Source organism: Rissa tridactyla, chromosome 4 (genome assembly GCF_028500815.1).
Source record: "Rissa tridactyla isolate bRisTri1 chromosome 4, bRisTri1.patW.cur.20221130, whole genome shotgun sequence".
In the NCBI taxonomy this organism is placed as follows: Eukaryota; Metazoa; Chordata; class Aves; order Charadriiformes; family Laridae; genus Rissa; species Rissa tridactyla.
In genome coordinates this window covers 33,526,661-33,549,748 of record NC_071469.1, presented here as the reverse complement: position 1 = coordinate 33,549,748, position 23,088 = coordinate 33,526,661, and the positions used below count along the sequence as shown (strand labels likewise).

At 36.7% G+C, this 23,088-nt stretch overlaps 1 protein-coding gene across 9 annotated transcripts in view; it reads right to left on the bottom strand.

Annotated features, from left to right (window-relative positions):
• HEATR5A (HEAT repeat containing 5A) overlaps window positions 1–23,088 on the bottom strand; it is a 68,671-nt gene that overhangs the window by 9,092 nt on the left and 36,491 nt on the right. For 5 of the 9 annotated variants that reach the window (XR_008466161.1, XM_054199932.1, XM_054199933.1 and 2 more), the window contains 17 exons: window positions 22,092–22,255; window positions 21,798–21,973; window positions 20,248–20,353; window positions 19,006–19,196; window positions 18,376–18,535; window positions 17,112–17,301; window positions 16,370–16,539; window positions 13,080–13,106; window positions 11,069–11,207; window positions 9,759–9,938; window positions 8,066–8,305; window positions 7,155–7,336; window positions 5,352–5,420; window positions 4,746–4,925; window positions 2,630–2,864; window positions 1,964–2,212; window positions 137–264 (listed from right to left, as the gene is read on the bottom strand). Coding sequence is in view for 8 of the 9 variants with exons in the window: in XM_054199932.1 (XP_054055907.1) it covers window positions 137–264; window positions 1,964–2,212; window positions 2,630–2,864; window positions 4,746–4,925; window positions 5,352–5,420; window positions 7,155–7,336; window positions 8,066–8,305; window positions 9,759–9,938; window positions 11,069–11,207; window positions 13,080–13,106; window positions 16,370–16,539; window positions 17,112–17,301; window positions 18,376–18,535; window positions 19,006–19,196; window positions 20,248–20,353; window positions 21,798–21,973; window positions 22,092–22,255 (2,786 nt within the window). In the remaining variant the exon portion in view is untranslated. The remainder of the gene's footprint in view (window positions 1–136; window positions 265–1,963; window positions 2,213–2,629; window positions 2,865–4,745; window positions 4,926–5,351; window positions 5,421–7,154; window positions 7,337–8,065; window positions 8,306–9,758; window positions 9,939–11,068; window positions 11,208–13,079; window positions 13,107–16,369; window positions 16,540–17,111; window positions 17,302–18,375; window positions 18,536–19,005; window positions 19,197–20,247; window positions 20,354–21,797; window positions 21,974–22,091; window positions 22,256–23,088) is intronic. The other 4 variants (XM_054199935.1, XM_054199940.1, XM_054199934.1 and 1 more) reach the window with 3 other exon arrangements.

Sequence of the window (23,088 nt, the reverse complement as noted above, 5' to 3'; positions counted from 1 at the left end):
TTGGATTTTGGTAAAGCATATAATTCACCTACTACTTATGTGTTAAGATTCCTAGGTATGCAACAGAGAATAGAGATACTGATCAAACTAAAATTATGCCTTACTTTGGGGGGACTTTCGATCATTAAGACATTACCTGATCACCGCCTATTTTAGACCTTGGCCATGGAACATCGAAGAGTGTCTGGAGGGCACGTAAGCAGGCAATAATGTTCTCCATTGCTGCATCTGATCGCGGAGAGCAGAGAAATTCCACGCTAACTCCTGTAAGCATAAGAAGAAAACACCCATTATTTGCTTGATGTTTTAAGAAGTAATTTTGTCAATTATTAAGTAACCTAACAGTAGGTTGAGAAGACACAGAAATAGCATTTGCATCTTATTTTAAGTGAATTCATCTCCTATTGCTAATATCCTGGGGCAAGAACTCCTATTTCCCTCAAAACAAGGGAAGAATTTCAGCTTCCAGACAGTATAAGACACAATTATAACTGGCCATTAACACAAATAAATAAATAAATAAATAGCAATTTCTGAGTAAAACACTGAGTTCTAGGTCCAATGAGCAGGCAGACAATTCCTAACAAGTATATAGCAGAATATTTGCCTAATCACACTGATTTATGTAATAGAAGGAAATAACGGACAAAATAATAATAGCTCACAAACTCAAAGGTTGAGGCTTTATCTTCCCATTACACAAAAATGCTAAAATTGCAGCTACCACAACTGGATCACCAGCAGTAACTAAATTACATGAAGCCTAAGCTTGCAAATCCTAGACCAGATAAAAGCAATCACTTTTTTCTGAGCTTTCAGGTCTCTTCAGATGACATTTTATGACATTGTAGATAAACTTCCTATGAACTGTAATCCACATTCTCATCCCACTTGTACCGCTGTAATTCCAAAACGCGTGATGACTCGTGAAACTGATCAACGTACACAAAAGAACTGTTGTGCAACAGAAAGTGTCCGTGTTTTAAAAGTTCTTTCAGTTTCTCTGTAGGAAGTGAAAATGAACAAGTGGAATATGCTCAGAAGCAGAATAAATAAGCCAGGTGTCCATGGTAAAGTATATGAAATTTGAAGTACTAAATCAAGTAGTATAGGAAGCGGGGGAAATGAGCAGCTTTTCTATCAGAGGCCCCACTTTTAATTGAGGGAATAACGGAGTTCAAAAGGAAGCTGGCTCTGTGCAGGAAGACTGGGATTCAAAAGAAGCCATATGCATCTGGGTCATACACACCCATTCCAAAAAGGGATTACAGAAGAAGGATACAAAAAAGAGACCAAATCAAAAAAATAAGTGCAACCAGAAATGCTTAATTATGTAAATTTGTATAATTGGGACTGTATTCAACTGCCTAATTAGCCTCTGCAGTAACAAAGGCTTAAAGAGAGCTTTATGTGAACTTATGGAAACACTTTTTTAATGTGAGGATGACCAAGCACTGGCACAGGTTGCCCAGAGAGGTTGTGGAGTCTCCATCCTTGGAGATATTCAAAAGCCATCTCGGACACAGTCCTGGGGAACTGGCTTTAGGTGGCCGTGCTTGAGCAATAGGTGTTGGACAAGATGACCTCCACAGGCCTATTCCAACCCTCACACTATTCTGCCATGTAAAACTGTACTTTAGTGATGTTAAACCATATACTCCGTAATGGTAGTGCTACAAGCAAGATAAAGTCCACGCTTGAACTTACATGTTTATGAGCAGAGCAGTAAGTACTTGCTTAGGTCTGACTTAGCTCACACTGCACGTTTTTTCTACCACATTTGAGAAAACGCTCTACAGTTTTCTCACTAGGACTTAAAATTCTTCTGACTGTATATTTTTCAGAGAGATGCAATATTCAACAATGCAGTTAAATACAAATAATTAAATGTTTGCTAACATTTTTATCTATTTAAAAATACATTTTGGGTTACAGCATCTAGACAGATTATGCACTCACTAACCCAAGATAAGATGAAATCTGTCAGTATTCACATCCTCAGGAGATTTCACCAAGGGCCTGGTAGAAGAATCTTGACACATTGTAGTTGGGGTGACAGGTCTAGAGAGATTATTAACTCCTTCATCTGGATCAACAACGATGAAACCTGTGCTAGTAAGCCATAATGCTGTCGCATAAAGTATCAGTGCCCAGGAGTTGTAGTAGTGAGGTCTGGCATTTTCAATTGTCTCTGCTGTATAAAACGTACCACCTACAAGAACAGAAGTCACAGTTTTAAGGATGTCATTTATTTTCAACTACCATATTTTCTCATTCTTATATAAGAGGATTCTTCTTTTTATTGAAATTATATTTATCTTATTTTATGTATGACTTTTTTTTTTAAATGCGCAATATTAAAATTCAGACTAATGAGGGCACTCATTTAGATTTATTTGGATAGAATCCAATACAATTACCTTTTTCTTCTTTCAAACATAAAATTACCCAACAAACAATACCAAACAAACCTCTGTTCTCAACAGCAGTCTTTATCTTTAGATACGTACACAAGTATGTATATTCTCTATACAATTTAATCTTACTGTGATCTTAACACATCAGCTAGCACATTAATGATGTGTACTTACAAGCGACCTATGAAAATACAATTGATTTGCCTTCTTACCTTCAGCAGGTAGTTGCGATGCATATTCTGAAGGCAAAGTTAAGAGAGCAAAATCCTGAAGTGCAGCAAGCCAGAGCTTGCTTAGCGTTCCAAGATCCGTCTGTACTAAATCCAGAAGTCCACTGGCTGAAGATGTTACATCTCTGTAGCTTTCTTCTGCAGAGTTTGCAGTTTTTAAACAGTGAATGTGTGCATCACTTTGATTTTTCTGCTTTTCAACTGCAACTATGTAAACCTGTTTATATATTGGGAGAGAGATTTACAAATATTAACATTTGGAAATCTACTGTGATCACTAGCATGACTGCCTATTGAATGGGCATGAGGTTTCCTAGACTCTATTCCTGCTTCAAGTCCAGTAGGCGTGGGTGAACAAGTGCTTCTCTTCTAAACCTTCTGAAGCCACTCCCCCAGCTAATCTTGATGCAAGAGTCCCAATAAAGGGAAACCTACTAAAATTCCTAAACATAGCTGCAGTTAATTTCCCTGTTCTTAAAAATTAATATATTGCTCGTCCAGCTTCAGCTTCCAATCATCAAACCCTGTTATAGTTATAGCTACAAGACTGAAGAACTTATTACCAAATAATGTACCTATAATCATGATCCTGAAGCCACAGTCAAACAATTCCTAAATCTTCTTTTAACTGACATGACATATTGCACTTGCAACCAACTTCTCAAAACTATGTATTACGCTGTGTTAGCAGTAAAAAATGAAGAGTACAGTCTTACATCATTTGCAGACTTTGGGCATTACCATCAACAGGCTAACTTCAATGTGAAAAAGTCAAATTTCCCTAAATGCCCCTCTAGTTATCAAAAAAGATAGGCTTGAGAATGTTTCAGAGCAGCAGCCCTCTCTGAAATGCCCCTGAAGGGAAGCTCTTCTCAACTACAAAGGAGGCATAGGAGACCAGTTCAACTAATCTAAAGTTAGCTTTTATGAGTATCCATCTCCGGCAATTATGATTTCTGTATCTTTTTCAAGATTGCTAATTGTAGTGGGTTCACCCAGGCCAGCAACTAAGCACCCACCAAGCCCCTCTCTCACTCCCTGCAATAGGATGGGGGAATTCCTTTAAAGGATCCAGTATACAGAGTTTGCTTTGAAGACTTCTAGTGATCTTAATTATAGGCTGGAACAATCTACAAATCTTCACTTCTTACAGCTGAGCCTCACACCCATTCTGAATTTTGTCTCAGCTACTGACCAGTGATAGGTTACTGTTATATGCCATTAAAAACCTTTTCGCCATGTAATAATTTCAAATTGATCACAGCACCTCATCTTTTCCTGAGTAGATGAAATAAAGTGATCTACTTAACTCTCTCTGTGTAAGCATGTTTTCAAGATTTTTATTCCTGATTGCTAGCTTTTCTCCAATGGCTTTCCTATTTTGCCAATATCCTCTCTCAAGTATGGACATCAGAGGCTGGTATGTTTTTCTACAAATGTTCACATAAAAGCTATCTATTGCCTGCTTTCTCCTTCAAAATAGCTCCCTGGTTGTACGCAGAATTGTCATATTAACTACATAACATGCTCATATTTAGCTGGTTGTTAGCCATGAGCATCCAAGGTCATTCTCAGTGCTAAGACACATCTTCTAGAGATTACGTACATTGTTCACATTGTTGATTTTTAAATATCTAACCTTGCACTTACATGTATTAAAACAGCCTATGCAGTGCAGTACCGAATGGACGTTGTTAACTTACAAGAACTACCTGTAGGAAATTAAATGCCAATAGAGAATAAGAAAAAGTACACCTATTTAAAATGGTACATTCGGTGGACCATCACCATAGCCAATTACACCATGCCAATTTAAAATGAGTATTGAAATATTAGAACACGTTAAGGAATCCATGTTTCTTAAGTACTAGACATATTTCTTATCGTATAACATAATACAAACCATTTAACTAGTAGTGCTTTTGTCAAGTTTATAAAGTTCATATACTGTTTAGAAGTATCAAAGCAAAACAAAGGACCAACAACTGATCCTTTCAACTTAATGACGCCTGTAAGAAATTCCTGAAACCATTCAGTCTGAAAGGTTCTAAGTCACCTATTGGTTATCAAGACTGTAATTTCAGAGCTTTACACTAACCTCTGCCCAAGCCTTAAGCACAGCCAGTATCTCCATAGTTGAGGTGCTTTCATTATACTGTTGACTTTGTGCTTCTTTCCCAGCCTGCACTTTGACCAAAGAGGACACTAGCAACTGGTGAACCCTTCGAAGGTCATTAAGATCACTTACTACACCACTTGCTATCCAGGCACTGCACACCTAATGTTGTAAAACAGAAATAGTGAGAAACAAGAGCCAAACGCCACCGAATACTCTTTTTTCCATCTGTAAAATTACGAAAACCAGATTTAATTTTTACTGAGATACAGTTACTTTCAGTTAACAATAAATGTTAAATGACATTTCAGTATAGTTTAGTATACATAAGTAAGGAAAGCCAAAAACATTAGAAAGATGTCATAAATAACAGCCAAAGTATCAACTGTTACAAAGTTTCTCAAAAGATTTTCAAGTGCATAAAGTCTTTGGGTTGTTACAACATAGAGGTAACATGGGTGACCCTATTTTGTGTGCGCTGAGGATTTGAGGGTAGATGATTTATTTCCTTTTTCTTGTGTGACGTATCAAGCAAAATGAAAATTTCAGAGGCTCTATTGCTTAAAACTTCTGACTTTCAACACTTGCCTGACATGCTTTTGCTGTGACATCAGGAGGAGTTTCGGGAGCAAAGGCAGGCCTAAGTGCTGCTCCAACCTGAAGAGAAGTCAATACATTTAATACATAGCGAGCAATTAACTAAATAATTACTTTTCATAAGCAGGCTTTGTTGCAGTTTTCCTTTATAAAGCACAGTTTCCTTTTCATTTTTCCACAGACTGTTTCAGTGAGGTTAAAAAGCAGGGAGACGTACTTCTATTGTTTTGTTTTGCTTACACTGAAGACATGGTTCTCTTTGAGAAGGGTCTTCAAAGTTGATTCTATTTTTTGCACAGTCTAAAATTGAAACAGAAACCTCTTCCTTCCTGAACTCTTGACTTGATGAGTAGCCCTCAAAAGAAAAAACAATGTTCCAAACCATGAAAGACTTGCAAGACACCTAATGAGTGACATTTCCTTACTCAGAAAGAATACAGATTTAAGGAAACAAACAGCTGAAGTTGGTTAACTTTGCAAAGTGAAACAAGGGGAGAAAACAAACCCCATTTGCCTAATAAAGAACACACAAACATGCTTACCAGGTTGCAGAGATTTCACCTGTTCTCATTGTTGAAAGCTATTTCACTAATGGTAATGAAAATTTCCCTTGCTGCTCTAGCTGATACCCAAAACCTCAGACTTAAGTCTGATGCCCTTTGGGATTAAAGTACAAAGTGTAGCACAAGTACTACAAATACAAGTTTGGGAAAATAAGTGAAAAGAAATTGTTTTTAATGAGAATTAATGACAGTTTCTTAAGACCCTCTAAAGCTCAGACTTTGTTTAAGGAACTTCTGAACAAGATTTCAGGAAACCATTACTTAGGTCTGGAAAATCTATATCCATTTATTTCTGTTTAGTGTTATGGAAAAAAAATTAACAGGACTAGATATTTAAACTGTTTCACACCTCTTCAACTTCTATGAAACAGCTGATGAGAAGATCTATGCGTAGCATTACCAGAAACACTTTAAGGGTAGTAAAGGTTAAAAGGAGAATTATTAACTCTATTTGTGACCTGCTTGATGGTGTTGAACAACAAGAACAGATAGTGTATTTTTTTCCCCTTGGTAGTTCCAGACTAGATCAAGGCACTTCTACTTTCCCACAAAGAAGTGCCAGTAGCACAGAATTCTAACGGCAAAAGCAAGATCAAAGTGGATTAGGATGTCTGCAGTGTCAGGATCTCTCCATTTCTATGGGAGAAAGTGATCTGACTTATTCAGTGCCTGCTAAAAATTGGGGAATGGGAGCCAGATGACGCTTAACAGCTGCCTGTCATACTTAATGACAGTGCAGTCTGTAATGCAAAATGATCAGGACGTTCTTTCTGGAAGTGTCAACCAAGACTTAACTGAAATAGTGCTTGCGAGTACAATCCACGCTTTTACCTCCTCTAGCTTATTTATTGGCCAAAATTTCCTAGTGTGATCTCTGGTGTGCACAGGCTACTTCTAAGCAGAGCTTTAAGTGATAGTTGTTCCTAATACTTCTTGCAATATTTCCACACGTTCAAGCCCATGCTTTCCAAAAAAACCCCCAATGATCTATTTTCTTTTTGTTGTATTCAAATACAGAAGAGGGAAAAATACTGAAACTTTAAAACTTTGGGGCTAAAACATTATATGCCAACTGAAAAGATGCTTTCTAAGTCTGAAGAGGTTAATAATATAGTTTCAGTAACAAACTAACTGAAACCTGACTCGAGCACTATGCGCTGCAAAGAGCAAATTTCTTTTAGTGATTAACTGTAACTCTAAACCTTTCTAAGTTATTAGCAATGGTGCTTACATTGGCTTGATATTGCTCCAGAATTACATGACCTGGAAACTCCGGTTCTGGAACAGCTGCAAATTTCCGAACAACAATTAGCAATGTCTGAAGCCCAGAAAGACGAAGTTGATCACTGTGATCTGTGGCAGCCATAAAAGCCATACGGATCAAGTCAGCTAAATGCAATACCAAGAAGTCATCTGAAGAGAAAACAGAAATTAGAAAAAGAAAATAGTTTTATTAAATTTAGATTTAGACGTAATATATTTTATAAGACTGCTCCCAACATTTTCAAAATGTATATTTTACACTTTACCTTACCACATATCAAGGATTCACTTACGGCAACTTACACGTACAACAATCTTACTTGGACATCTTGTGTTAGCTAATCTGGGCTTCTTTCCATTTGAATTAAAAAAAAAAAAAGTACTTAGAATAAAGCATAAATATCTTTATGTATGAAACAGATTTTCTAAAAAAGAGTTTTGGGGAAAAGATCTCCAGACAAACATAGAGAGGTACTGAAAATTTGCACTGTGTTTCTACTGGTAATTATGCAAATTATGGACAGAAAAAAAGTGGAGGTTTTTAGTCATACTCCCAGATACCAAACTGTGATGTTGTAGGCTGGTGCCAGCTATCACTTCTGATTGCCAATGCTTATGCAGAAACAATGGATTCCTACGCGTACGCCATGGTACTATAACCAGGAAAGCGAGTATAAATACTGCAGTGATATGCCAGTATTTTGGCAAATAAAAATTGCTCTACACCTTCATAAATATAAGCGTCTAATCAGAGTAATTAAAGGTTTCAACAATTACAAACAACAAATTTATGATGAACTTCATTAAGATGCAAACAGCTAACATTTATTTTAAGCATACTTTGAATTCTGTGAAATTCTTTCAGTGCTTAACACATACCTCTTGAATCACGTTGTTTTCTTTCCTGAGCCAAAGTTATGTCAAAATGCGCGCTGCCTGCATTTTCACACTGGCTTATAATTTTACAAACACACTCTGCAGCAAAAACTCTGGTAGGCCATCGTGGGTTACTGAAAGGATGGAACCTCTCATCGCTGTCAGACGTTAATACAGATGCATCATCCACTTTGGCAGTTTCCTCTTCTTGAGTAGTATCTAGTGAAGCTACTGTATTGAAATCTGTATTTAGGACACGGGAGAAGAAGAAGAAATGTAATATTCTTTCTTATTGTAAATGAAAACTACAGAAGAACTCATAAGAAAATCTCTTCATAGCCTGTCTCTAGCCCCCAACTCACTACCACCCCCTTCAACCTTGGTGTCTTAAAGTAAATGCTAGAATTAAAAATAAAATGTAACAAAACTATCTGCATTTGGTTAATATTACCTGCTGGAAGACAAGATCAATACCAAAAATTAAATGAAGAACTGCAGTGAAATAAGTGAAAGAAAAAAACCCACACTCTTTTAAAATAACTGTAACATGTTAGAAGCTAGTACTTTTCTGAATCAAAAAAATTTAAATCCAAGAAGTCTTCCTCCTGCACTGCAGATAAAAGAAAAGAATCTCCCCTCGCCCCCCAGTATTCAGCACAGTAATGAATTTTATCTGCTCAGGAGTTTCACTATGATATAGCAGGTCTGCATCATTCCTATTATTAAGAGAAGAGAGGGTCTGAATATTTTTCTTGTAGGTACTTGCAGAGGACCCACAAGCTCAAATGTATTCTGCATTTCCATTTCTGATATAGAAATAAGTTAACATTAAGTTAACATGTGCTGGTTTTGGCTGGGGGAGAGTTAATTTTCTTCGTGGTGGCTAGTATGGGGCTACGTTTTGGATTTGTGCTGGAAACTGTTGATAACACAGGGATGTTTTAGCTACCGCTGAGCAGGGCTTGCACAGAGTTGGGGCCTTTTCTGCTCCTCACACCACCCTGCCAGCGAGCGGGCTGGGGGGCACAAGAAGTTGGGAGGAGACACTGCCGGGACAGCTGACCCCAACTGACCAAAGGGCTATCCCATACCATGTGACGTCATGTGCCGCATATAAAGCCGGGGGAAGAAGAAGGAAGGGGAGGATGTTCGGAGTTGTGGCTTGTCTTCCCAAGTCACTGTTAGACCTGAGGGAGCCCTGTTTTTCTGGAGATGGCTGAACACCTGCCTGCCGATGGGAAGCAGTGAATGAATTCTTTGTGCACTTTGCTTGCATGTACAGTTTTTGCTTTACTTCTTAAACTGTTTTTATCTCAACCCATGAGTTTTCTCACTCTTCCTAATCTCTGCCTCATCCCAACTTAGGGGTGGCGGGGAAGTGAGTGAGGCTGTGTGGTGCTTGGTTGCTGGCTGGGGTTAAATCACAACTACAAATCAACAAGAATATGAACACGCAAGATATACTAAAATGTTTACAAAAACTTGTTCGATAGGGAAAAGGCAATCAGAAGGGATAAAATCATATTCCTTCTGAAAGAACTAAGTTAAAGGGTCCAATGTTTCAGTATGAAGGATGATGATACACTTAATAAATGTCAAACATTCAAGAAACAAGAATACTTTCCCTCAGTGACATACTGTACTGCTGCAGGCCTTATTTTCAGTGTGTTCTCAAATACAGTGTGTTAGAACTTACCAGCTGAGGCTGCAAGAACATCTTTACAAAGCTTCAGCCAAAAAGAGAGCTTTTCAACTGCCATTGAAGTAAGCATATGAGTCAGAGTCTCTTTGATATCTTGGCACAATCTTTGATCCAATTCTTTGTCCAGCAAGCCCAGCAATGCCCCCTCCAGGCCTATTTCTCTGATGTTAACATCTGATAAGAACAAAGTCTGTGAGCTGAATGCTGTACATCACAAAACTGCAGTAACGACCCCACAGAAACCCCACTGAAGGTTGCACTGAGAATCTTGTGAACAGGTATCTAGCTCTGAAATACTTTGGAAATAGTAGTATTAATTGCTTTAATACCACGTCCAAATCATCTGAGTACAGAACAAAATTTGAACTTCTAAGAAACATACTAACAACAGGAAGAAAGTTACTGCAGGAAAAAAACCCAGAATCCTACTCTGAATTTCACAGCATTACCATCACCATAGCATCTGTCCTCCTGAAAATAATTATTTTTGGCCATCTGATTCTTCACACTGACTCATAAGATAATTCTAAAACAATGTTTTAACTTGAAATGGAAGTTAAAATTATTCTCCAAAGCAGCTCAAAACCAGACACACGGAAATAATTTGTTAAATAAATATGACCAATTTTCATTAGCTCAATATTACCAATTTGAAAAATCAGCATTATTGCAAAACGGCTATCATCTATCTTTTCTGAAAATTTCCAAATGAGTTTGAATTGAAATACAAAGTGAAATAATTTATTACCACTGCCCCCCTCACAGGAAGGCACATGAGGATCATTCTCAGGCATTTTAGCAAAAAACCTAAGCCTTTAGGAAGTTAAAAATTCTAGGAAGTTCAAAATTTCTAGTTATGAAACTAGCTCTCCAAAGAGGTCAACAGAAAGTTTTTTCAACAGGCTTTGTACACCTTCCCTCAATGATAGGTTTTTAATTTAAGAAGAGATTTAGGTGTGAAAATAAAATTATGAATAGGCATGTAAAATGGAGGACTATGAAGCAGTTACTACAACAGCTACTGGCTAGATAGGCTTAGGTTTCTCTGGAACTCCACTTGCATTTTCTCATTTAGTGACCCTTACTACCTACAGTACATGAAAAGCAATAGTATCTTCATTTTATCACTAAGAAAGGGTTTGGATGCTTCCACACTTTGGTACTATAGAAAGAACTGAAGCAGAAAACCTTTTTGGGTTAAAGATTTCAAGAACATAGCAAAATTTTCACACCCATAGTAGAGTGTGTTTAAAATTCATTACCAATGTGTCAAGCTCTTTGATCTCAAAACTTCAATACATTACCTGGAGTAAAGTCTTCTCTGCTCTCTTTAACTAATGCAACAGCATATTCCGATACCTCAGCAGCTTCTCTTTGCACAAGCTGACGTAAGCAAGCTACCACTGCACGTCTCAACAATAAGTATGAGCTACAGAGATTCACCTGAAACACGCAAGAAGAAACAGTAAGATGTCTAACAAACTAAGAAACCTTTATAGCAATACCTCAGTAAGGTTGTCATTTTCTGAACAACTGCAGTTATGACAAATCTGTGAAGTCAGTAAGCATGTAATTGATGCTATTTTTGCTCAGTTTGTTGTTGTTTTTTTTTTTTAAACCCCAAATGAAAGGTTTTGCAACTCCTGTAATCAATTTTAACATATCAGTACTTTTAACATTTTCTCTCCAAAGGTAACTTATAAGACTGGTTTGGGGGTGGATCCAACTCCAATCAATATCGGTAGAAAGACCCACATTAACTTCAACGACAGCTGAATTGTGGTCTCAATGGACCCTATTCTTTGCCTACAGGGTATACATAACGGGCTTGAAAACTCAGCACAAGAGAAAATTACTCAAACCATCCTCAGATGTAACTGGAGAAACGCCAGTGTAACTAACCAAGGGTGAGACAGTCGATCAGGCTTTAGTAAATTTGAACTCCATGCATGAAAGGAAGTTTATATGAAAGGGCAAAGAGAACACTGCTACAATTTCATTGTAAAAAATATTATGTACTCAGATTACATTAAATCATGTTTTAGAAAATGCGAGAGGAAGGGTGAGAGTTACTGGTGAATGTATCACACTGAGACAAGTCAGCTCTCCTGAGCCAGTTTTTAGCAAAAAAGTTTATAGCACCACCATATTTTAACAGCATCAGGCCAGTATTTGGTTTTTATACTGAAAAATACACAATAACAGATTCATTATTAGAGGAACAAGGAAAAACACTTTAAAAACCCAAGACATAGCCTCAAGATTTTTTGCTAGAGGGGAGCTTTCTGATTTTTATTTGCTTGCTTTCAATTTTATGAACATTCTGAAGGGGATCCTAAATATACAACGAACCAGCTATACGACCAGGCAAGGTGGCTACACCAATATTTATGCAGCTGCCTTTAAATTAAGCTTAGATTATCATAAAAAATAATATTCTCTGCAACTAAGCAATTGCGTACATTTAGCTGTCCCCATCCTTAAAATAGACAGAGCTGAGTGTCTGCTGGAGGGAAACCTTGCAGTAAGGTCATGCTCCTCGTTTGTCAGCAACAGGTCAATATATGTTAGTCCAAATGACTAATATATATTAGTTAACATACAGTGAAAAAGAATAACTTAAGGACAAAAAGAGTAAGTGATACAGAATTTCAGCTTTGTTACATTAACAAAACTAAGCTTTTTCTTCTGAATTTCTATGCATGCACATGAATCTCCAATATTCAGAATCACATATTTAGTACACACAGAGATACGTTCTCTGCATAATTCTTCTAAAAGAAAGGAAACCTGACTCTGTAAGTATGTCTGCAAGATACTTTAATTGAAACTTTAAAAACAAGTGAGGCTTTTAATGCAACATTTATGCAAGCAGGCTACACATTCTACTGCAAGTTGGACATGCATAAATTGCGTGCTCGTTTTTAATAGGGAAAAAACAGAGGATCCAATTGAGGCTACTGAATATTGCAAGATGCACATTTTTAATCTCTCTCATTCACCCACATTTGCAGGGGACAGGACAAAATAACAGACACAAAATGCAAGCACCACATACAAACTTAAATGAACAAACAGTTCCCTTTGTGCTTAACATGTTAAAAACAAAATTATGCTTCACTAAGCACACAAATGAAATGTACGCCTGCCATCTGCAGAAAGTTAGGAAGGGTCTGGTTAGGATGACAATCAAATGTCATTTGACATGCTAAAAGAAATTACATTGAAATGGTTAAAAGCAAAAGATAAGAGATGAAATAAAAAACACCACTGCAAACTGCAAAAGTTTAGGATTAACAAGGCACGGGGACCTACCAACACAGAATTATCCAACAAGATTTCCTGCACAAAAACAAATGACAAACCAGTCATGACAAAACCAAAATATAGATATCACAGTGATACCAACCACACATGGTGACCATTACATGTAAATTCAGCATATATTAAAATTCAGAATCTTATCTCAAACATACCAAAACCCTAATTTACTTAGTTCATTTACCTTACATTTAATGTCGAACACGCTTAAATTGCAAGCCAGCTGCCCCTAAAATTAGTACTTAAACAGTACCAAGACAACAGCGCAGCATAGTTACTGACATTGTATACTTATTGTGTTTCAAAATATCTTCAATGTCTTGCAGCTGGAAACTGGTGTTCACTACATCACAAGCTCACACAGATAAGCTCTTTAGAAGTCTATGCTCATATAAGTTAGCTTCAGAGCTAGTGTTAGACATGATTAAAAGCATATGATTTCTATTCCACTGGAGCCAAGAATTTAACCGGCAGGATAAGCGTTACACTGTTAGATGCAAAGCCCCGTGAAAAAAGACCCAATTGACAAAGAATACTTTCAGAAGCTGAAGAAGGAAAGCTCAATAATGACAGGCACATGGACACAATTAAAAAAAAAAAAAAAAAAAAAAAAAAACAAAACACAAAACCAAACCAAACAAAAAACAAGTCAGTGAAGCTGTGTCTCCACTGCCCAAGTCATGTTTAGTTAGTGCTGGCATAGTCACAAACTGAATGTTCTAAATATGCTGGGGGCCTGAACCATCTCAAGCTCTAGGGGTTGGGAAGACAGGTGGGAGAGGCAGCTTGCAGCTGCTCAGCACGCGTAATGCTACATTTATTTGAAAATGAAAAAAAGAAAATGAAAAAAGAGAAAAAGGAAAAAAGGGAAAAAGAGAAAAGAAAAAAGGAAAAAAAGAAAAAAGGGGGGAAAAAAGGGAAGAGGAAATAAAAGAAAAAAAATGTCTGTTGCGGATTTTTAAAAAGGCAGTTTGAAGACACTGAAATTTTCCAGAAACTTTGAGGGAGAAGGGTGGATGGGGGAGTTGGTTCAAATGTTACAAAAAATAAAATAAAATAAAATAAAATAAAATAAAATAAAATAAAATAAAATAAAATAAAATAAAATAAAATAAAATAAAATAAAATAAAATAAAATAAAATAAAATTTCTTTGCATTTGCTTTCAAGATTTTATGAGTAAGAATTCATGTTTCTATGGACAGAAGTGGAAAAGATCATTTATCTGACTACAGATTCTTTGCCTCTCCTGTTTTTCTGCCTTAAATAAAGAACGTAGTGGTGAATATCCACAGTATCTAGTGCCCAGCTTTTATACTCTACTTCCCCTTAAGACTTCAAAATGCATTGCAAAGGAGGACAGTCACACCTTGTTTTCCACTTGCAGAAATTTAAACTCACGGTGAATGACTTGCTGAGGGTCATTTTGCAAGCCAAGAACAGTCAAGAGCAGATTCTGCTCCAGTCCAATGGTTTATTCTGCTTCCCTAGTGAGACAGTGATTTAGTGGGCAGAAACCACACGGATGGATGGTGAGTTTTACAAATGTCTGCTTGTGCAATGATCTTCTCACAGACCTGCAAAGCACACACTCAAACCTTCTTTGCTTATGACACTCCTGAGAGACGTATTGATGTCTACTGAATTCTCAGTATCAGCAACTTTGGTCCTAGTTCTGTAACAAGTTCATGAGAATGAGAAAAGTTCATCCATGTAAGGCCACTGACTTTGGTGGACTCCTCCCCCATGAAGCTCACAATCGTTTCTGGGGTAGAGGTGAACATGCACGTGTGCACGGACACACACACTTGAGCCATCAAACATGCTTCTTAATTGAGTAATTTAATTATTATTATAAAGTTCATGAACTACTGTATGAAGTACTTTGAGACAATTTGTAAAAACATAAAAATCAATAGTATGCACAGGACAACTTTATCACGACATCCTCTTTATTAGTAGGTACTTGCTGTTAGAGAGATCATGGAGGCAGACTGTACATGAACTAAACATATGATCCCAAATCTTAATACATCCTCTGTGCAAGAGAGCGTCTCATATGATTTGCTGTGATTTTATCAAGGTAAGAAAAACTGTGTTTTGCCCGGAGAAGAAAAAAAATCATAGCTGATACATGTTAAAAGAACGAACACTTCGGATGAATTCCAGATCTTTTGCAGCTAGTACATCCATGCCTAACATAATGTGGGGCTGAAAGAGCTTCTCCTTCCATTTTCCCTACAATCATGTTTTTAGTCAAACCGAATAGAGATAAATGGAAGGAATCTAAACTTTATACAAAAATCAATATATGGTTACTATTGATATACAAGTGCAATCCAGGGGAAGATGTGAATAAGAACTGTGTTAAGATAGACAAGGGAGATTAAAAAAATCCCACCGTACTTTATTGTCTGGGTTTTGTGGTGTGGTTTTTTTTTGTTTTTTTTTTTTTCCCTCTGATTTACAGGGAGACTAGAGGGTCTTATGTAAAAAAAACAACCAAAAAAACACCCAAACAACCAAAAGAAAACACCTCGCTAGCCCCTGAAAACCCACCAAGACTAGTTACTACCAGAAAATTTTGCTTGCTTCATAGAACTAAGTGCTTGGGAACAGCAGCTATTCAAAGATTGAGAGACTTTAGGGGAAAAAACAACCCCCCCAAACCTCTTTGTCAAATACGGCTGAAAAAGAGTTTTGTTTATTTTTTCCAAAGACCTAATTTGACTGTTACTTATGTAACTGTCAGAAATTTTTATACTGACTGCCAAGAAGTCAGTACACTGAAGCATTAATGCTACAGAAATTACAAAATAGAGAAATCTACATTTTTTTCACCATCATAAAAAAACCCACAAAACACAAACAAAACTGTAATTAGTACACGCAATTGTTTTTTAATCAATCCTTCACCTAAAACATAAAAGCAGCAGAGTTAAAATACTGGCCAACATAAAATAGCTGGTAAAAATCCAGCACAAACTTGTAATGGATGGTACATCCTGCCAGACAACTGGCCTTAATAAGCGCAGCAGAATGCACTTGCAAAGAGGTCAGAAGGCCAAGATTTCTACGAAATGTGCTCTTCTTGTAAAGGGGAAGCATAAACTGAGGGGAAAAAATGAAAAAATAGAGAGAATGCTTGCCTGTAGGAGGATATGAAACACTTCACCCCTACATAACGATCAGGTCCTCATGTTAAAGACGCATTTGCATTTTTTAAGTGTTTCTGAACTAAATGTTTTAAAATACAAGGATGCAGACTAGTAAACATATACTCACACACAGGCAGCTTACAAGGCTGGACAAGTTGACATGTCGAGGAGCAAACATGTGAAGCTGCTGAAGGCAAGAGATGGCTTGAGCCTGAACAAGGCAGTCAGGATTATCCTGCATCACTGCACAGCCCAGGAGACAGGAAGTTCTTAAGGCTGAAACTGTCATACTGCTGCCTATATTCAGAAGAAAAAAGGTTTTTGTTTTTAAAACATCAACTTTTTTTTTCCCCCCCCTCAAAACATAACCTGTCTTTTTCCCAAGCCACCCGTAACTCCCATCCTCTGGAAGAATACTTTTTATATCTGTGCTATACTCTGATATCAGCAAGTAACAGTCACATTGCTTTGCGGAAATTTCAGTGTCCAGGTATCTAAAAGTTGATTTAGATGCAAATTTTAAATGTCTGCATCATAACTAAGATGTAGACTGGCTCCTAACTCTTGAAATTGGAATATATTCTGTTTTCACACTAAATGTAAGAACTTTCAGCCTAAGGCAAGGCTTGGAGAACCAGTCCAAACTAAGGAAAAGATGTCAAAAAGAGACACTAGTTTTGGGAAACTAGCAGTCATGACATCTTGATTGCATAAACTCATGGCCTGTGAAATACTGTCTTACAATGAGGAAAAAAAACCAACCTAGCATGCGTGCTATTTGCTGATAAAATTTGAATTACACATTCAAACAACGCTTAGCAATTTTGTTGCTAAACCAAAGAAAGCTGACGCTATTGTCTATTGCATACCTTGCAACTCAGGGCCCAGCGTGGTAATAAGCGCATTTAAACAGCGACCAAGGCTTTGGTGAACTTCAGCATAAGCAGGAGGCACAGTCAACAACAACATGAGAACAAGAGATAAGGTAGGTTCCACATGCACATGATACAAGGGGCCAGCTAAATCTACTATCAGCGACAGAGAGTGCAGCGCCCATGCCTGTAAAATAAGAGAAGCCATCGTGTCACGTCTGTATGATAGAATAAACACAAGATCTTTTTAAAATTTGATTGCTCAAGTGAAATTCAGTAATTAAGTGTAACAAAAGCTGCACTTTTAGGTTTCAAAGGGACAAACAGAGAGGTTATAGAAGGAAACTTTAAGAACCTGATGCTTAATAAGCCATTTTGAATATTTTACAAGGAACTGTATGGGCTGCAATGAAAGAACCATTTTAAAATTGCCATTGTTAATTAAAAAAATTAATCTAGTAAGAAGTTAATCTAATAGTAATTACTATTCCTCAAATTCTACTCTTTGTAACATTTCTTGCAGTTCCATGTGCATGAACAAGAGAAATGTAAAAAAAAATACTACAACAGAGTTGCTGAAACAACATATTGTTTTAGTCTCAATTACTTTGCACCAATAGCCACATCTGTTTCACGTTAACATACAGTGGTCTGTGTAAAAATATTGTAGATACAGCTTAAAAAACATCTTTACCTAAGTTTTAGACAATTACATGGAATACACTCAATGTCTCTTCAAGCTATTCTGATCAATAATAGTTTTAGCCACAGAGAAATAATTTGAATTAGTCTTCAAAACATCTTATTTTATTCAAGGAAGAACACTGACCAAGTTCTACAGCATTCAGGCTGCAAGTCCCTGGTATTTGCTACATAACCCTTCAACAAGAAAATGCTGTGAGGTAAACATCGTGGCAGAGACAAAAACTGACATGAACAAAAAAACCTAGTCAAGGTCAAGATCCAGGTGAATGTGAAAGTAATTCCTAACACATCAGACACTATTTTTGAAGCCAGCATATCTTAGCCTTATCTGTCTCACCAATCATTAAATAAGAACCTCCCATATCTCATCATAGGTCTTTCCTGTGAGGTGGATTTCAAGCAGGGTCGATAGTTTTTATTGCCTTTGTGCTCCTGCCATCACCTGTGAGGTATGCCTAAGAGGTTGTGAAGCATTATTCTTACAAGAAAAAACTTATACTCCAGAATATAAACCAGTTCATTTCTAACATAACATTTTTAGGTAAGTGACAAGTACCTGTACATCAGGAGAAGTGCTGTCCTGAGATAAAGTATAAAGGATTCCAACACACGCGTTCAGGTGCTGAGTAGAACCTATTCCTCCTAGGTACCTATACAGACATCCCAGAGCCAAAGAATGACCTGTTCTTGATACCACGTCCCTAGCAGATTTTAGCCTATTAATTATAAGGAGAGAAAGCTGTTAGTGTAATCACCAAGACTGATACTATGCAATAAGCACATCTACGAATAGAATTTCTCGCATATAATCAGCAAAATATTTTATTAGACATTGTTATATTTCCAAAATTCATTTATCATCTCTTATCTGAAGGAAGTAGCAAAAATATTTTAAATATAATTAAATGATGTTGCTAGGACAGTGGCCAATTTCATTTATTTGAAAATCTACATGCTTACTTCAGCAATCTTCTTAAAGATCAGCATAACTAAGAAATACGCGCAGAAGTCAGGCAGTGCTTTTTCACATTTATTTCTGAAGTGACATCAAATTCATGGAGAACACCAGCTTTTAAAAATTATCATCATAATAGGGGCTAGGTAGATTTCTCAAACATTTTTATAAACTCAACCGGTAACTTACCGGACCTTTTTTTTTTTTTTTTTTTTTTTTTTTTAAACTTACTTGTCAAAACTGACTTGTGCTAATCCAGCAGTGAAGGCACTGTCAGAAACCACCTGCGCCAGTCTGGCCAAACACTCGGCAGCAGCACATCTTAGGAGTGGATTATTGCTTTCCAAGGCACCCATTACCAATGTCAGGGCAGACCTTCTAACTTCTTCTGGACCTAAACTTCCCTTGCAGTTGGCCAAGTGCTAAAAATAGATATCAAGTATATTAATCAGCAAGACAGTATAGTAATCAGAATGTGTTTTTCTGTCAGTCATGCAAAAATTACAAGACCTGCAGAAGGAATCTGATTTTCTTACCCTTTTAACTGAGGAATTCCTCTATTTTTATTTGCTGTTTTGTGAGTTAGAAGTCCAACTCGAGGTAAGTGTGCATCATAGCACAACATAATAATATCAACATTCTGATTTTAAGAAATACTGGATAGATTTCCTGTGCAACCTGCTCTAGGTGACCCTACTCTGGCACGGGGGTTGGACTGGATAATCTCCAGAGGTCCCTTCCGACCCCTACCATTCTGTGATTCTGTGATTGCAGTAGGACAAAATAAACCAACACACTAGCATAAAATTCAGGAAACAATATCAAGAAGAAAACCAGTGAACACAGAATAATGACGCAAAGAAAAATCCCAGTCTGCAAAAAGAGCATGAGCAAAAGGTACAGCAGTTATCTGGATTGCATATTAAATACAAATTTTGTACAATGAAAGGTTTTGCCTATTCTGAAAACATTTTTCCTTAGTTTGAAGAAAGCCTAAGAAGGGAAGAAGGAAAACTGCACACGAACAGAGGAAAACACAAATAAAGCATCAGGGAAAAGCAACAAATGGAGGATAATTATGAGATTATTTTACCAATCATTACTTTTTTTTTTTTTTTTTTTTTTACAGTAAGAAATATGAAAGAGACAGTGATAGACAGAAATGATACAAACAGAGTTTTTCCATCTCTCTCCTATTTGAATGACACAAGTATGGATGATAGGATACGACAAAGTACTAGAATGGGTTTCCCTAACCCTTAACATTTAAAAAAAGGGAAAAATTAAACTGTGACCCTTCAGCACTTAAGAAGAGTGTGACATCATAAAAAAATATATCATCACAGAAAGCAGGACTGATCTTTACCTTGACTGCTAATCAAAATAAGAACTTCCATGTAGACACATTTGAACCAACAGATGCCGTGTTTTAGTACCAGAGAGGGAGAGAAAAAAAGGAGAGAGGAGATTTACCTTTAAGGAAGTAGAAAAGGCTGACACAACATTAAGTTGTACTATTTGTTGCCGTGATCCTTTTGTTTGCTTTATGGAATTCAACAACTGTTCTAACACCTGGAGCCTTAAACAAAAACAGAAAAGAAACCACAGAATTAAAAACTTAAGGAAACAAGTCAAGCTTTTTTATTTTATTTTAAAACACATAACAAAGCATATATATTATAGAAACAGAGGTGGAACAAATCTCTAACTCTTGAGCATTTTCCTTCAACTGGCATCTGTCTACTACAACGATTTTTTTCTATTCCATATTTGAATAGGTAATCACTCTACAAACACAAACTTTTTGCCTTTGTTTCCTTATAACATATGTATTCACAGATAATCAGTCATATCTACATTGCACTAGACAGATGTTATTGAAAGAAACTGTGTACGTGTTTTGGCTTACAATCAAGAAAGGAGGAGAGAAAAGAAAAAGAAAAGGAAAATGCAGTTATGTGCAGCAACCAGTTCAGGTCTTGAGAAACAGGTGAAGAAAACCAACCAGCAACCTGGTGAAAGCAGGGGCAAAAAGCCCAGACAAATATAAAAAAACCCACAAAAAACCAAAATAAACAGTTAGTGAAGACAGAATACGGAAGGAAATGCAAGTCAGAAGAACATATCATAAAGTATGCGGCAATTTTATTGGCAGGAATGCTTACATACAAACAGCTGCCTCGGGATTACACTAAATCTTGAGTATTCTAAACAGTGAAGACATGAAGACTTGAGGCTTGCATGCTAAGCACTCATCCCTTACCAGAAATTAAAAAAAAACATTACCACCTGTCATGACCATGATCTGAAGTCTAACTACAGGCGGCTTTGAAAATATAAAACTAAAAAATTATAGATTTGCTCTAATGCTACATTCAAGAAAATACCCAGTAGCACACAGAATAAGCAACAGCATGCAAAAATCTTGAAGAATTTTGTGCTTCAGCAATCGGTGTGCTTATAAATATGAAACAAACAAAAATGCTATGTCTGGAAGATACATACTCTCAGACAAAATCAAGGTAAGTCTGTGATCCCTTTCAAGCATTCTTGTACCTTTACAGAACTGTGTTAAGATACACACTTGTTTCTTCCCATCCACTTTTTATAAAGAATGAGGCAGGATAAGGGTTAAATTTTACTACAGCTTCCTACTCCTTTTGTCCCTCTTTGATTCTAAGGCATTTGGTGATTATGTATTAAGCACTATAATAATTGTGTAGTATCTCTTAAAATAAATTCTATTTTGATCAGGCTATCGAAACAAAACATTATTTTTCTTGGTCAACAGAATTTATTATAATGACAGTAACCTCTTACTGGATGTGCCTTTTTGTTGCGAGTAACTTTAAACACAAAGTCTAATAATTTGTTAGTCCAAATTATATTATTCAGATGGTTTACAGAATCCACCTATACAATTCATTATTTTTTCAGAATTGTTTTCTTTTGTATTCAATCTCAAACACTGGGACCATCTCTTAGCACCTCCCAAATTCCCCAACAGTTAGTTACTACTTTACCTGTGAGATTCTGCTACATGGGAAAATATAACTCCAAAAAGACGAGTTGCTGCACTGATAACAGATAATACAGGAGGTAGTGGTTTAGGTACCGAATCACCTTTTGCAACTTTCTCACAAATTGAGTAAGGGTCATACTCCAGGCTGCCGCCAGCTATGCTGTTACCTAAAAGGAGCTGTAAGAAGGGAAACAAGTGATAGCCATATTTTTAACCAAGTCAAAACCAGCACTGACCCAAATAACTGGAACTGTATGAAAATATAACACCACCATTATACTAGATCAAAAAGTACCTGCTCTTCGATAAATCGGTGATCAGTCTCCTGCAGTAAGGGACCAAGTAAAAGGAGATCATTCTCATGACAAAGGGGTGGAAGCAAGAATGTAGAAGCATCAATCTGGCTATCTGGGACAGTCAAGTCAGTCACTAACTCCTTTAGAATAGCACAGAAGCTTCCTTTAAATGAAAGGAAAAAAATGTTCAAAATTTTCGGTTAATTACTTGCCACAAGCAAGTACTGAAATACATACTGAATATATGCTGAAATAGCAACATCCATCTAAAATTTTTCTTAAGTCTTCAAATAGTTAATTGGAGAACACACTGACTACAGGGGAAAGGACAGAGCACTAAAGATAAGCAAACTAAGCACATGCAGCAATCCAGAAGATGAAAACCAGAAGCCTTCACCTTTACAGAAGGCATAATGCCATACAACTGCTAATCCAGTAAGTTTCTTACATTTAAAGTAGAGGAAAAAAGCAGTTACAAGCACAGACATATTTTCTGAAAATCCATGCTGTGGAATGTATTACATAACCACACAGGAACACTTGGAGTTGGCAAGCAGATGTAATTTAAACCATCCATAAGTTTGACAAATAACCAAAAGCTGCAGAACGTACTCCCCTATTTCAGGAGTTTGCACTCAAACTAAAGCATGAAGAATTTACTGTAAGTTACATTATGATAATTTACACTGGTAGTTAAAACTTTCACAGATTTTTGTACATAATATTTCAGAGAAGACTGTACGTTATACATAAACATTAGGCATTCCGAGTCAGACTATTTTAGGTTATTAAAATAGTCCCTGCAGTGAAAGAACATTTCCCATGCTGAACCACACGTGGTGAGAAAGGTCTGGCTTACCCCGTAAGTAAGTTGTGTTGAAAAAACACTGCAGAACTGATCTTAAAGAATGTATACAGTCTTTATGCAAATATTATATAAGAATTTACCTCCAGAGCACTAAGATTGCAAAGTCAAGTCCTCACAAATTGAGAAAT